Raw genomic sequence first — 16698 nt, 5'->3', positions numbered from 1 at the left:
ATTGTTTCTAGTTATTATTGGAATTGATTTAGGGTTTTTAATGAGATACATATATAGTCTTACCAAAATTTTTGCATGGTAATTGCATCCGCAAATAATGCCAAGTTAATTTATAGGTTTTATTGTGAAAAGATTGGTGGTTATCCTATAACAATGCTAAAACAGTAAAGTCCTAATTTTCATTTCGAGGCATTAAAGATATCTTTTTTTGTATTAAATTTGATAAATATTATGGGAGATATATATAAAGTAAATATTTTTTTTATCACGAATATACTTTTTATAATTAGGATAAAAACTCTTCTATTAAACGGGTTGAATAATATAAATATTAGACCGTTAACAAAAAAATCATATTATGTAATAAAAGTTTTATAACTTTTTGTTATTTAATTTCAACTTTGGAAACAGATTTCATTAACTTTTCAGTTAATTTTCGTTTTTAACTGCAATATTATATGCTACAAATTATTATTCTTTTGACTCTATTATATATCAATTTTGGATTTGGATTATCTTGACAATGTGTGTGTGTATATATATTTTTATTAGAATGGAAACATATTCTAATTAAACTAGGCAACTCAATGAACTAAATAAAGTAAGTATAAAAATAAATCGCTTGGGTTTATTTAATGGCTAATATTTACACCCCCACATCATTGTATAAGTTAAAAAATTAAAAAAAAAAAACAATTTGTTGTCCGAATAATTAAAGATGTTTTAAATAATCAAATCCAAACCAAAAACCAAAAATCCTTAAATAAATTATTACTATAGCGTTTTTTTTTTCTTAAGATAAATTTACACTATTTTGCTTACAACGAAACTTATGTCTCACCACTTAAAGACTCCATATTTCTAACACATTGATACTATTAGGTTACAAAACTTTTGATTACACTAAATTTTTAGTTACACTAATGACAACTTAATCTCTTTGATTGATTGATTGAAAAAATTAGTTGTTTAGTGTGATGTATGTTTGTGATTTGGGGTTTGAGTGGAAGAAGAAAGAGTCTGTTGCGAACAAAAACACGAGAAATATTGGAAATAAATGGAAATTGTTTTTTACTGGAATTGGCTAATTAAGATATGTTACTAAAAGCATCTATTGATAGTTTATTTGTTATGAAAATTTTAAGTGGTGCAAAAGGTTTTTAATCAAAATTAAAACATAATTAATACTTGACTCTGATGATATTATTTTTTTTTACCAGTGTTAGTAAGACATTGGTGAGGAAAGTCTACTACTTCTACACGAGTAGACCGACATGTAGTAATATGATGTTAATACATGTCATAATCGGCGTTAAACTTATAGAGTAACAAACAGTGATGGTCACACATGTTGTATTGAGGTTGGTGGTTCAGTTACAATGATAAAAACAAAGCCTCTTAAACACCTAAAAATTTTTAGTTTGAACGTCATCAACTAAAAAGAAAAATTGCCTTTAACAAAAGTAGCACTTGTTATAATTGGTTCAAAAGTTGTTAATTTTAATGTAAAATGACTATTTTGATACATGATATGTATTTTGATTGGATATAATTATTCATGATAGTCTTATTGATAACAAAAAAATAAACAAGGCAACTGTTACAGCCCATTCTGGCCCAATCATTGCAACCGAAGCCCAACGAAAGAGAAGCCCAGTAAAAGATCCAAGAGAGTATGCAGGGTATTGGAATAAATATGAATGTTTGAAACGTGGATCACAACAGGGGGAATATTTGGACTTAGTTATTTTCTTTTGCACGTGTTACATTAGTTGTTTCTTTTAAAGTAGCATGTAGGTAACGGAGCATAATAGGTAGTTGTTGCGTGTATGTATCCAAGAAATAAGGATCATGGACATCATTTGTTCTTATTCATTGCATATTTAATTCATGTACTTGGCTTTTGAGAAATTATCCATAAAATTGTTCCAAAAAGTATCCTTGTTTCTCATCTAATTCTTGGAATTTTTGCCTACTAAAAAAAAGGCAACATTGAGTATTGTCGCTACATGGATGCACCAAGGTAGAGATACATATCCAGATATCCTAGTAGCGATTGAGGAGACGGATCAGGTACACTTCGTCTTCTCTGATTTCTTTTGGACTCGCACACATCAAAGAGAACTCGTCTGAAGATGTTAGACTGGTGCCTTTAAACCATCCTGATATCTTAATAGTTAATATTGAGCAATATTGTATTATCTAAAGTTCTAAACTAGTTTAGTTTGTAATATTATATATAAATAAATATTTGTATGTTAGAAAAAAGGTTACAAAAGAATAAGTCAGAGTGAACGTGGCATGAGTCTTATGATAGCTGATTTGGAAACTTTAAAATATTTACGTGTATATTTCCTAAAAGGCCCACGTGGCCATTCTTATTTTTTTATCACCTCCCTTTGTGTCGGCATATTGTCGCTTTTATAATATTTTAAATAACTAGCGTAAGACAAAAACCTTACAAATTAATACACAAATCAAAATACTGCTTCACCCATAAACTGATAAAATATACGACAAACTCATGAATTTGTTCGTCGGGCACTTTATAGAATGTCAAGTGTCATTAAACATTTAAACTGTTTTCATTAACAAGCTTTAATTATGACGATATCATTTCATTCGTAATCAATACAATCAAAACATGTTTATGTTTTTTAAGGAGAAAACATGTTCACGTAACTTGTAACATATATAAACAAATAATAAACCAGTTAAATGTGAAAACATAATCCGTAGAATTAAAGCAACATTATCATTATTGTCTAGAAAATCTAACGAACTTAAAATCTGTTCATAGAATTAGCAGGTTAAATAACTAATCACAACTTAGAAGTGGAATATATAGCCTAAAATTTGAAATAGATGGAATGTGAATCCAAGAGTCTCTTATGGAATACTAAACGATTGAAGTCTTGAACGTGTGGCACCCTAATAATATTAAGGTATAAAACGCATAACGGGTTTTTTGGGTATACCTGAAATCCACTAAACGAGTAACTGGTAATTAGTGCCTCAGTGGCGGATCTTGAACAAATAATGTGGGTGCGCCGGAGGATTTTGAACAAATAATCTGAATGAACCGGACTCAAAACATATAATATAATTTTTTGAGCTTTTCAAAAATCACACTCCTGAGCGAAAAAGCTGGGTGGGCCGAGGCCAAGCTTGACCCAAACTAAGATCCGCCGGTGCCAATGACCAAACCGAATTAAAATGGTTTGAGTTCCATGGATATGACTTACGAGTTTTTTCGGTTTTGGTTTAATAGTTTCTCTACTTGGGTTTCGGAGTGTGGATAAACTCATAAGGGTGGACATGACTAATCTTAATCTTAATCTTAATCTTAATCTTAAATATATATAAACAAAACCTTTCTATATTATCTCAAGCTACTATATTGCTTTATTTGTAAATGAATACTTATTATGTATTTGACCTGAATTTACGGGTATGGGTCTCACCAAACCCAGATAGCCTTAAACGAGTTATAACATCTCATTAAATTAAAATTAATGTTAATCGGGCTAGGATATTATCCGCCATTATTGCAACAATAAGATATGAAAATCATATAAAATAAAGATTTACTAAAATTAGTATCCGATTAAAAAAAGATATTATTTATATTAAGAAATAATTTTATAATAAAAAACTAACCGGGTCATGGGTCACACCAAACCCAGATAGCTTTTAAATTGGGTTATATCATCTTATTTTGTTTGTAAAACATTTTCATCATCAAATACTAAGTATATTATTAACGTTTTACAATAAATAAAATCAAAATTAAAAAATATATAAATATTAGAAACGAATAATGTAAAACACCCCGTAAAATATGATACATAAAAACTAGTATTATAATAATATTTTCGACATAAAAATAGCATGCAATTAATGTCGGTGAAATTATGAAATTCATTTCGTCCGGAATCATGTCTGTTCGGAAACTGGACGACCTTTTGACACAACAAGAAGACACGTACCATCCAACCTCGACGTCTGTAACAGTACAACACCCTATATCACTTTGTACCTAAACCTTAAACCTTAATATCGCCAAACTCAACCTCAACATCATCAAACCATTAATCCATGGGAACCTTAACCGAACCCATCTTAAAAAAAATAATAATCTCATACACCTACGTCTTCATCTGGATATGCCTCAGCTTCACCGTAATCATCTTCAACAAGTTCATCCTCGACCGCAACATGTACAACTGGCCGTACCCGATTTCGCTAACCATGATCCACATGGCGGCCTGTTCGACACTGGCTTATGTCATTCTTAACGTGTTTAAACTAGTGGAACGAGTTCAAATGACTCGAGAGGCTTATATCAAGTCAGTTGTGCCCATCGGGTTGTTGTACTCGCTTAGCCTTTGGCTGTCGAATTCGGCGTATATTTATTTGTCGGTTTCGTTTATTCAGATGATGAAGGCCTTGATGCCGGTTGCTGTGTATTCTATTGGGGTTTTGTTTAAGAAAGAAGGGTTTAAGTCACAAACTATGGGTAATGTTTATTGTTAAACATGTTGCGTAAATGAGTCGAGCTGAGCTTGAGCTCGGCTAGTTTAAGTTAGGGAGGTTGAATCTAAGTTCGAGTAGTTTCGAGCTTTATTTCTAGAGTTTGAGCTCGGATTTTGAGTTTGTGACTTGTGAGTGGTTTTTCTAAACTCAAGTTGGCTCAACTTAATTCGTTTATTGGAGTGAACTGCGGTTTTCGTCCCTATGTTTATTCAAATCTACGGGTTTAGTTTAGTCCAGTAGTTTCAAATTTGTGATTTTCGTCCATGTGGTTTCATTTCACTTGCAATTAAACCCGAATTCACTAATCCCGTTAAGTCTGGTCGTTAAACCCGTCAGCGCGTCGTTCACATGAGGGGTAGTTTTGTCCTTTTTCTTCAAAATACACCCCAGCCTCTCACGTGAGGACTTGCGGATTAGGACTGGGGTTTATTTGAGGAGAAAAGTGACAAAACTGCTCCTCACATGAAAGACATGCTGATGGGTTTAACGACTAGACTTAACGGGATTGGTGAATTCGGGTTTAATTGCAAGTGAAATGAAATTACAGGGACGAAAATCGTAAATTTAAAACTATTGGACTAAAATCATAGATTTAAACAAACACATGGACGAAAACCGCAGTTTACTTCGTTTATTATTTACGAATTAAATCATTATTTATAATTATTTGTATAGGTATTTTATTTTCCTTTTTTATATAATATAATATATATTATTTAGTTACTTTTATCATAATTCATAATTTTATATATAAGAAATATCATTATAAAAAATTTATATTTTTTATGTTGAATAAAAAATAAATAAGTAATTGGCCCATTTAGGCTCACTAGTTAGCAAGCTCCATAATTTCAGCTCGGACATCAAACAAGCTTATTTTTAGGCTTGAACTTGATAAGTTCAACTCTAACTTGGACTAGAATCCTAGATTATTAAACAAACTTATTTTAGAGAGCCGATGACTCATTTACACTCCTAGTTTTCACTAGTTCAATGCATAAAAAATATTATTCACCAATATCATTATGTTCTTTGGTTAATTTTTTTCAGGTAACATGTTGTAACATCCTAAAATTTATAATGTTGAATAAAGAAAGTTACGTTTAATGATTTCCGCGTTATTAATTAATTAATATCGAGTAAAGAACGGATCATGGATTTAGATTAATTGAGATGGGTTAAATGAGAATGGGCTTTAGGTCCATGGGCTTTAAGGGATATAAATATCCCCTAAACCAACCTAAAACCCTAAACCCTCATTCATTTCCATCATAATTTCTACACACTCCAAAACACACACACACCACACACCGCCATATACGGCTGGCGGCCGAGGGAGAGAAACGAGCAAGATCCGAGAGAGAGTAAACGATTAGTTGTGATTAAACAAATTAAACGAGATCCAAACGAGCACAAAAGGTATGTTCTTGACCTTTAAAGTTTATGTTTTATTGAATGTCCTTAAGCTTAAAGATCCAAGCTTTATAGTATATACGGGATATATATACGAACGAAATGGTTAGGGAACGTTAGTGGGTGATGTCGAACCATAACAAGGGTATTAAAATCGCCAAAATGCTTGATAAAAACCAAACCCGTAGCTGAACTGGGCAACTTCGCCTGCGAACTGGGCAACTTCGCCTGCAAACTGATAACTTCGCCTTCAAAGCTTAACTTCGCCTACGGCCAAGTTCGCCTAGTTGGTAACTTCGCCTAAAGCTAAGTTCGCCTAAGGTTTAACTTCGCCTAAAGCTAAGTTCGCCTAAGGTTTAACTTCGCCTAAAGCTAAGTTCGCCTAAGGTTTAACTTCGCCTAAAGCTAAGTTCACATAAGGTTTAACTTCGCCTAAAGCTAAGTTCGCCTAAGGTTTAACTTCGCCTAAAGTCAAGTTCGATTAGAAAATAAATTAAAAACCTAATGGAAAATGTGTTAAGACAGTTAATGTAAATAAAATTTTTCCAAGCTGACCTGGCAGCTCGACCCCAGCCAGGGGCTCTGCCCCTTGGACCCTGCTAAGGGCTGCCGCCCCTAGACCCCGCTGCCAGGGGCGCTGCCCCCGGACCCCGTTCGTTGTGGGTTGTATAAAGATAGAAATACAACATGAGTAGTAGTAGTTAATTGATACATGTAAATATTATACAGTTAGCCGTGCACAGCTCAAGAAGGGAATAACGATTAACGGAGAGCGTAACAGGATTCAGGTGAGTTTCTAGCCCCATTTATGTGTTATGTTTTCGGGGCTGTGTGCATACTCGATGTGTTGTTAATACATTTATCCTAAGTGATAAGTGTATGCCATATGTGATATATGTGATGGATATGAATGATTGCTTGTCGGTACGCGAACGATCTTTGGATATTGCGCGTACTGTCAGGTCAAAAATAAAGGTACGAATATTATATATCGAAGATGTATGAACATTACAAATGAATACTTGTCGGGGCGTGAACGATCTTCGGATATTGCACGTATCGACAAGAGGTATGGTTGTTAAATGAATGATGTAAAGAACGCCTAGAGTGTTCTTATGCTATAATGTAATTATTGTATATGTGAAGTATGTGTATACAGGTACACGAATGGTATGTGAGTTCTACGTTCGACATAGTAAGTTAGGATGGCAAATCCCTCTAGCTTTTGTCGGACATAGACTCGGCTGGTGATGGCGTAGTTAAGGACTGCGGGCCTTATACGTAATGTAGATGATAGATGTAAACGTAGATAGGGACGGTGGGCCTTATACGTGTTACAGATAATAGACGACAACGTAGTTAAGGACTGCGGGCCTTATACGTAAAGTAGATGATAGATGTAAACGTAGATAGGGACGGTGGGCCTTATACGTGTTACAGATAATAGACGACAACGTAGTTAAGGACTGCGGACCTTATACGTATTATAGATAGGCATCAGCATAGGAAAGGACTGTGGACCTTATACGTGCTGTATTTGTATTGTGGTAGCATAGGGGAGGACTGCGGACCTCGTACGTGCTATGGTTTAGGTTGCAACATAGGGAAGGACTGTGGACCTTGTACGTGTTGTGGATGTAGGATGGTATAGGGAAGGACTGCGGACCTTGCACGTACCATAAATGGTGAACATAGGTAAGGACTGCGGACCTTTTACGTGTTCACGACCTTGAGTACAGGTATAGACGGCGGACTATGAACGTACTCTCGGTAGACTGAGGTTAGTGATTGTAGATATGTATGTATGTATGGTAGTAAGTATGTATGTAGAACAGAAGGGTAACTAGTTAGGTATGGATATGTATCTTCGGATATGTATGTATGTGTATGTATTGTATGGCGTCCGATTAACTAGAACTCACTCAGCGTAGCTGACTTTTAGTATGCACGCAGGTGAGTAGAATGAGACAACTAGCTTGAGCGGGCACATGGTGGGCGAATAGGAGACTGGCATTTGAAGACTCAAGATGTTTTAATGTAATTGACGTTTATTTTGAAAGACAAGAATGTTTAAATAAGGCAAGTTTTGGATTGTTGTAACGTTTCATGAAAGTTTTTATAATCCGCGAAAGTTTTAATGAACTCTGATTTGTAAGAACTGTGTTTATGAGTAAATCCGACGCTAAAGTAAGGCTACCGGGTTCGGGGCCTTACACATGTTGTCCATCTCATTCGGTGTCGCGATTGCTGCATACGGTGAAGCAAAATTCAACACATGGGGGGTTATATTACAACTAGGTGCGGTTGTGTTCGAAGCGACACGACTAGTTTTGATTCAAATATTATTAACATCCAAAGGAATCACATTTAACCCGATAACATCTTTTACTATGTCGCTCCGTGTTGTCTAGTGTTCTTATCGGTCCCATGGATCATTATCGAGCTTCCAAAGTTATCGGATACCTCCACCTTTCACTTTGATTATTTTATATTCTCAACAAACGCATTATGCGCGTTTGCATTGAACCTAGCGGTTTTCTTGCTTGTTGGGAAGACGTCCGCGTTTACTATGAACGTTGCGGGTGTGGTTAAAGACTGGTTGTTGATTGCGTTTTCGTGGTCAGTGATTAAGGATACGGTGACACCGGTTAATTTGTTTGGTTACTTGATTGCTTTTATAGGGGTAGGTTATTATAATCATGCAAAGTTGCAAGGGCTTAAGGCAACAGATGATGCGGAGAAGAAGGCTGCTCAGTTTAATGATGAATTGGTAGATGAGAAAGCAAGTAGAAAGATGGAATCTAGCGAATGATTTTAAGGTTTGATTGTGTTTAATTGTTGATTAGGATTTAGGTTGTATGATGTTTGTGTTTGTTGGTTTGTGTTGATTGGTTTAACATGTGAGTATGTGACTTGTGTTATAGTACACAGATTTATTTACACCATGTCTTAGGTGTTAGAAGTTACATTTGTTTCTTATTGTTTGGAATTTTATAAAGTTGCCTTTTCTGATCTAGATTTGATATGTAAATATGTTGGACTAAATTGGATCAAGCAACATGAACAACACCGATAATTTTGTTGTAACTTATCACGACTCTTTTAATATTTAAAACCACACCATATACAATGATCTTATACCTATATTTATGTTTTCAATCCAACTATAATTTCTAATAATACTCAGCATATAATAAATATTATACTTCATCTCTAACTAAATCTTCTTTTATTTTTTATTAGATTCATCCTTTCTATTTCTCGGTTGTTCATAGTTAACCCTCGTTTATATGTGAAATCAAAATTATATTCTTACCAAGCATACAAACCTATGTGTTATACGGGCTAAATGATAACACTAAAAATTAACAACACCATTGAGAGAGCTTTTAAACTTTTACATTGGAGTCTCTATTTTGTTCTCAATCTCTAGATTATGGGCATTTTCTCCATTTTTCTTCTGTATCCGGATCCATATCTCTATATTCATCTTTACATATCTATTCACACCTATAAAATTTAAATATGGTACTTTAAGCATTTTGGATTGTACTTTAAAGTTATTTGTAGTTGGGTTACGCCTATGCCACCTCACCCACTACACCAAGCGTCAAACCATTTCACAACCCAAACTATTAGGCGCCAAAATGGCAAAGCCCTCTTAGGTGCCAGTTGGATAACGACCTAAGGAGCTCAAGTGTGCGAATCCACAACCAAATATTATCAATTAAATTAACCTACTTGCATTTTTATAAGGCACTTCATACAACACTTTGGATTTTCATACACCATTTTTCGCCTATACGACTCGTATAGACCTTGAGTTGTGTTGGTTTGTGTCGGAAGTTGTCGATTTTTGTTTCTAGTGCCTCGTATAGCTTTATATGAGTAATATAAGTTTTATGTTGTATCAGGCTATATATGAGATGTTGAAGACCTTTATGGCTTGTACATGGCTATACGGGGCGTATAGACTGCAAAAAGTTTTTTTTGTATCCCTTTTGTACATTTGTCAGTCATACATGACTTATATGACTTGTACAGACCTATACGAGTGAAGATCGCATCCTTTTTATAAAACTAAAAGACTAAATTGTAATTGTATTATTAGTTTAACCGTTACGCGTTTTTACAATAACATTAGTGTTTTTTTTTTTCAATAATATATAAACTCTAAAGTGATTTAAGGTACTAGGCAGTCAACATTCAACACAACCTTATCAGCCTGTCGTTCATCGTTACACACTAAACCCACAATAAACTACCCGCCAATCCATCGTTATACCTCCATACCACTTTAAAGATCACCCGCCAATTAATATCCAAACACTTCCACACTAAACCCGCAATAAACCCCCATTCAATCCAACATGCATACCAACTGTTCGACCAAATGCCTCAACCAAACTTCACACCTTTGCACCACTCAATGCTCAACCTTATCCACCAAAACCGCCCATTTCAAGCTCTTGACATGTTCACCACACAAATTCAGCATCTGGGTGTCAATCATATTGACGAAGTGTCGACCGCACTCGCTGTTAAAGCGTGTCGTGGCGACCCGAAACTCGGGTCCCAAATCCACGCTTTCGCAGTGTCATCCAAGCTCGATTCGTTCCTCTCGGTTTCGAATTCGTTAATGCACATGTACTCGAAATCGGGACAGCTTGATCGCACTTTGGTTATCTTTAACAAGTTGGATAGACCCGACACGGTTTTGTGGAACACGTTGCTGTCTGCGTTTAAAGATAACGAAAATGCGTTGAATTTTGCGTGTCGAATGAATCATTTAGGGGTTTCTTTTGATGCAGTGACTTACACTACTGCATTGGCACATTGTGCAGACTGTGAAGAGTTTGTGTTCGGGACGCAGCTGCACTCGTTAGTGGTGAAAAACGGGATGCAGCGTGAGGGGTTTATCGGGAACGCGCTTGTGACTTTGTACGCGAAATGGGGACGAATAGCCGAGGCTGAAAAGGTGTTCGATGAAATGCCTGAAAGAGACTTAGTGTCGTGGAACGCGATTCTTTCAGGGTATAGTCAAGAAGGGAGTTTTGGGATAGAAGCGTTTTCGACTTTTATTGAAATGGTAAGGTTAAGATTGAAACTTGATCATGTTTCGTTCACTAGCGCGGTTTCGGCTTGTGGGCATGCTAGAAATTTAATGCTCGGGAAACAGATACACGGGTTGGCTTTGAAAAACTGGTATAGGACACACGAATCAGTCTGCAATGTTTTGATTTCGACTTATTCAAAATGTGGCTGCATCAAAGATGCAAAGTTGGTTTTTAACGGGATGGTTAACCGCAATGTGGTGTCGTGGACCACTATGATTTCGATAAGTGAAGAACACGCTGTTTCTTTGTTTAATAATATGAGAAGTGATGATGTTTATCCGAATGAGGTTACTTTTGTTGGTTTGATTCATGCCATATGTGGTAATGATATGTTTAAAGAAGGTTTAACGGTTCATGGGTTATGCATAAAGTCGAGTTTTTTTCAAGAGTTAGTCGTTGCTAATAGCTTCATTACGATGTATGCAAAGTTTGAGTCGATAAACGACTCGATTAAAGTATTTGAAGAGATTGAAAACAAGGTTATTATTACATGGAACGCGTTAATCTCGGGGTTCACTTTAAACAAAATGTTTCAAGAAGCTTTGAAAACGTTCTTGGAGACGATCGTGGAGTCAAAACCGAATGATTACACGTTCGGGAGTGTGTTAAGTGCGATCGCGTCTTCCGAGTCTATATCGTTAAGATACGGCCAATGGTGCCACTCGTATTTGTTAAAACTCGGGTTAAACGAGAATCCGATTGTGTCGGGTGCGCTTCTCGACATGTATGCGAAGCTCGGAAGTATCAACGAGTCGTGTAAAGTGTTTAACGAAATCAAGGACAAGAACCAAGTCGCGTGGACCGCGATAATATCAGCCCATTCACGACACGGGGATTACGAGTCGGTTATGAAGTTGTACGAAGACGTGAAAACCGAGTCTTTCGGGCCTGATTCGATAACGTTTTTATCGGTTTTACCCGCGTGTGGAAGAAAAGGGATGGTGGAGAAGGGAGAAGAGGTGTTCGGGTCAATGGTTAATGTTTATAACATCGAGCCGACCCCGGAACATTATTCGTGTATGGTGGATATGTATGGGCAGGCCGGGCGGTTAGCCGAGGCGGAGGACTTTTTGGGCCGAATCCCGGGCCGGGTCGGGCTCCCGGTGCTTCAAAGCTTATTGGGCTCGTGTAAAGTTCACGGCAATATGGAAATGGGGAAGCGGGTTTCGGACGCTTTGTTGAAAATGGAACCGAGAGAGTCGGGTTCGTACGTGTTGATGTCGAATTTGCACGCGGAACGAGCGAACTGGGATGAAGTTGCGAGAATAAGGAAAGGGATGAGGGAGAATAACGTGAAGAAAGTTGTCGGGTTTAGTTGGATCGATGTGAATAACGTTAAAGGGTCGTGTCACGCATTTTCGTCGGATGATACGTCGCATCCGCGAACGAATGAGATTTATCGGATGGCGTGGTTTTTGGGGGCGGAAATGAAGTCGGTTAAGATGGACGATGTTATCGAGCAAGTTAAAGTTTTGTAGCGCGTAGAGACGCCGGTTTAACGGGTCAAGATCCGGATAACTAATGATTCAACATTGTGTTTAGAGGTGTTTATGAATTCAGATTGTTGAAAAACATTATAGAATATAGATGACTTTAGAAAGATGAAACCGAGTGTTATTTATTAATCTTCTTTTAGTCACTGCCGGTGCCAACAAATAAATGGGCTACTGACGGTCTCAGCTTTTAATGTATTTGTTCCTAATGGTCCGCGACTAACAAAATCCTAACACCGTTAGTTTCAGGTCGTTGGAAAAACGTTTTTGGCCGGAAAAGTCAAATTTGTTGCCAGAAAACACCACCTGAACACTGCAACCACCACCAATTGACTCACCGCCAACCAACTACCACCACTTGAGCACCACCAACCAATTCCAACGATGGTTTTAGGGTTTTCAGCGACCTCAATGATTGGGCCTTTTGCTAGAAAAAAGTTCCTAAAGGTCCGATACAAAGTTACCAGGATGTTTGGGACGAAAATGTTAAGTTTTTGGGAAAAAATTTGAGTTTTCCGGCGACCTGAAACTAATGACGCTAGGATTCTGTTAGTCGCGGACTGTTATGAACAAATACATTAAGAGTTGAGACTGTCAGCAGGAAATTCGTTAGTTGGGACTGGTAGTGACCAAAAGATGATAGTTGGGATTAATGAAAACCAATATACCTAAAAAAATTAAATTAAAAAAAAAAGCTGAAAACGTGAACGGCAGGATTCGAACCTGCGCGGGCAAAGCCCACATGATTTCTAGTCATGCCCGATAACCACTCCGGCACGTCCACTTGATGTTCTATATCTGCAAAAACTAAAACCCTTTATATATAATATATCATATATTAAATTTTTTAATATGTTAGTTTTCACTAGCTACTAACTTTAGGACAGTTTTACTATTTTTATCTTCCATGGCTACACTACTTTTTTCTTTGCAGTGAAAATATGAAAATGGGTCAATCATAATTATTTTCTCATTAAAATAAAAAACGATTACATTCAGACAAACGGGCAACGAGCTGTGCCGCCGCCACCACAACCCCTTTTGAATAGTAAAGCCAATCCTATTAAAACAAAGCTTTGGGACTTAGGAGCCGAAAACGTACCATGCACGACACGCCGAAAAACGGGTCCAAAAAATTGATTCATGATTTCGAGTTTTCAACTATTTATATTTCTCAACTGCAAACCTACCAAAATTTGTAACAAAGGCATTAAACATTCTACCAAAAACCTTTTGCGTTTTTCGGATTATAATAGGTTACGCGTTAAAACATTTAGTAGCGTTTGTTTCGCCTTATTCATATTAGCTTTATAACATACAAATTCATATTCGATCCTACCCAATCTCAGAGTTTCTAAGTTCATTTGGGCGTGGTCCGGTTTCAACCGATGCACGCCTCTAAGTTCTAACTACCATTAGACCAAAATAACATTAATGACAATAATATATCAAGCACAAATAGAAGAAAATTTCTATCAATCATTCAATCCATTAAAGAGAATGTTCTCAAGCATAAACCAAACTACAAGTCATTTGAGTTCATAATTCATAAAGAAAATCTCAGTACAATAATCATAGTTGTTTTAGGAAAAGAAAGATCAAAGCCGATAACCGACCCATCACACCGAATTTCCATAATCCATCTTTAAATCAGAAGCTTCTCAATAGCATCCTGCGATTTGAAAAAAAAAACAGCAAATTTAGAAACATTTAAACAAAATTTGGGCTAAATATAATATTAATGGTATGTAATAAGAACCTTGAGTTGCTGTATTTGGGACCTCAATTGGCTGCCTTCATTGCTGGTCACTGAACACGCAATCACGGGCCGAGTGACACCGCATGCTCGTCCGAGTGCTTGCTTTGATGGCACGAAAACATAGGGTACATTCTGCAAAATAAAGTTTTATATGATGAACTATAACTGTAGAACAAAATCTTTTACCTTTCTATCGAGATTTTTTCACCATTTTAAGACCCGTGATGCTAAAAACATAAGCGACTGTTGATAGACGCCTACTAAAATTGTTGATCTTTTCAAGATTTTAATTTAACAGCATATAACATAATCTTGAAAGGATCAAAATTCCTGATTTATTTCACCATTATCTTGTGCAAAAAATTCAAGACAAAAGGCGATCGTTTCTACCGAAATTCTTGATATTTTCACTTTTGTTCAAATCTAACGCATCAAGATTCCAGATTTATTTCAACATTAAAATCTCACCATTATAAAATTCCTGATTTATTCACCATTATAATCTTGTGCAAAAAATTCACGACAAGCAATCATTTCTACCAAAATTCTTGATATTTTTCAATTTTTTTTCAAATCTAACGCATGAAGATTCCTGATTTACTCATCATTATAATCTCATGCAAAAATTTAGAGAAAACCGGTTGGTTATACTAAAAAGCTTGTTCTTTTCATGCTTTTAATCTAACAGCATCAAGATTTTTGAATCTTTTAACCATTTTACTCAAAAGCTAAAACATTTAACAAACAACCGAATCCCACTAAAATTCTTGATTTTTTCATCAGACAGTTTATAATTATATACATATACCCTCTGGTTAAAACATGTGTGAATGCATATGCAATCTACCTACACAATAACTAAATACAGGTTATATCAATATAAACATAAATTACCTTATCTTCAGCAAGGAGAGGAAGATGAAGAATAATTTCGAGAGGCTCAGCGTCTGCTGCCATCACCACAAACTCAGATATACCCCTGTTAAGGGTCTTTGTAGCTTTAAATCACAAAATTAAAATCATATTTTAGAGTCATAAACAACCAAAATTAAAAGATACCCATATGAAATCCAAATAACTTAATCTTGTTATACTGTTTGAAAGATTTATAGTTAACAAGTTTAAAAACTATATCAAGAAAAAGACATCCATATATAAGTCAAATATATAGCTTTCATAAACATTTACTTTTAACCAATTACAAGAAAATGAAACGTCAGATGACCTCCATTATTATTATAGACTTATAGTAACGAAATTTGTAATGATTTCATTTACACAAATTCATCCAAATATGAACAATAAAAAAACTCTCAAATAAACAAATCACCATTTTTCATGAGTTAATTGACACAATATTCATCCAACTACGAACAATATAGAAAATGATTTTCATGATTTTATACATTTACAAGAATCAATTTGAACTCGTATAGGAAACGATGAATCAACAACGCTTTCTTGACATGAATTCATCCAAATATGAACAACAAAATAGAGTTGTTCACGAGTCGAGCCAGGGTGGGTTTGAGCTTGAGCTTGAACTTAAATGAGGCAGCATAGCTAGGCTCGAGGTCGATCTTGAAGTTAAACGAGCCTAAGTTGTTTCAAATCAAGTTTTTAGCTAGTTTTATTCGAGCTTTTACTGAACGAGATACGAGCCCGAGTCTCGAGCCGCAAGCTTTTTGAACATCCCTACAACGAAAGCACAACTTCCCATCCCCAATCAACATATTAACATCTTTCATGTGTGAATTTGTATACAAAACAAGTCAACTGCAATAAGACCATCTTACTTTACATAAGACATCCAAACAATTAATTCCTTAAGATTTATGATATTTATTTATAATCTATAAAATAAAAAAAAATCATTCACCGTTGACCTAACAAGCACCAACATTTAACCAACAAAAAAACACCAAATCCTCACATGAATCATCAAAAACAATCAAACCCATATCACCAAAATCCCTAAACTCACATACAAAGCTTCAAACAACCACCAAACCAAACAAGGGTTTTGTAAATTACAAAAATTTAAAGCCCATACCTTCATTAGCACCCTTCTTAAGCTGCTTATAATTAGCAGCCTGCTGCACAAGATCCAATATAGTAATAGTAAGCTGAGCATCAGCCAGTGGGTAAGCCTTTGGGTTCACAGCTTCACCAGTCTGCATCAAGAAACCAAGATTAGCAAAACCCAGATGGGAAATTGATTAACTATTAAAACCCAGATGGGAAATTAGCTAAAGATTGATGGATTTGAAGATGAGAGTATAAAGGTACCATTTTTACGGCGGACGCAAGATTAGGGTTTTACAGATTTGCGAGAGAATGATTACAAGGGTTTAAAGGTGAAGGTGCTAGGCTTTGTTTT

General features: G+C 35.8%; 2 protein-coding genes, 1 non-coding gene and 1 pseudogene across 3 annotated transcripts; 2 read left to right on the top strand and 2 right to left on the bottom strand.

Moving 5' to 3' along the window:
• Window positions 1–4096: 4096 nt before the first annotated feature.
• LOC143556205 (putative sugar phosphate/phosphate translocator At5g25400) lies at window positions 4097–8761 on the top strand (annotated as a pseudogene).
• Window positions 8762–10378: 1617 nt separating this feature from the next.
• Window positions 10379–12667, top strand: LOC143556204 (pentatricopeptide repeat-containing protein At4g32430, mitochondrial-like). The gene has a single exon (XM_077045595.1). The coding sequence runs from the start codon at window positions 10379–10381 to the stop codon at window positions 12542–12544; it is 2166 nt and encodes a 721-aa protein (XP_076901710.1). The 3' UTR covers window positions 12545–12667.
• A 594-nt stretch (window positions 12668–13261) lies between these two features.
• TRNAS-AGA (transfer RNA serine (anticodon AGA)) lies at window positions 13262–13343 on the bottom strand. The gene has a single exon. It is a non-coding gene; the product is annotated as a tRNA-Ser (tRNA).
• Window positions 13344–14007: 664 nt separating this feature from the next.
• LOC143556203 (uncharacterized) lies at window positions 14008–16498 on the bottom strand. Its single transcript, XM_077045594.1, has 4 exons — window positions 16372–16498; window positions 15213–15316; window positions 14319–14450; window positions 14008–14231 (listed from the first exon to the last, which is right to left on the bottom strand). The coding sequence occupies exons 1-4, from the start codon at window positions 16496–16498 to the stop codon at window positions 14205–14207; spliced, it is 390 nt and encodes a 129-aa protein (XP_076901709.1). The 3' UTR covers window positions 14008–14204.
• Between the last annotated feature and the right edge of the window lie 200 nt (window positions 16499–16698).

This window comes from Bidens hawaiensis, unplaced genomic scaffold (genome assembly GCF_021521415.1).
Source record: "Bidens hawaiensis isolate Kalapana, Puna unplaced genomic scaffold, B.hawaiensis_p1.1 tig00018484_1, whole genome shotgun sequence".
Taxonomy (NCBI): domain Eukaryota; kingdom Viridiplantae; phylum Streptophyta; class Magnoliopsida; order Asterales; family Asteraceae; genus Bidens; species Bidens hawaiensis.
This window is presented reverse-complemented; position numbering and strand designations above follow the sequence as displayed.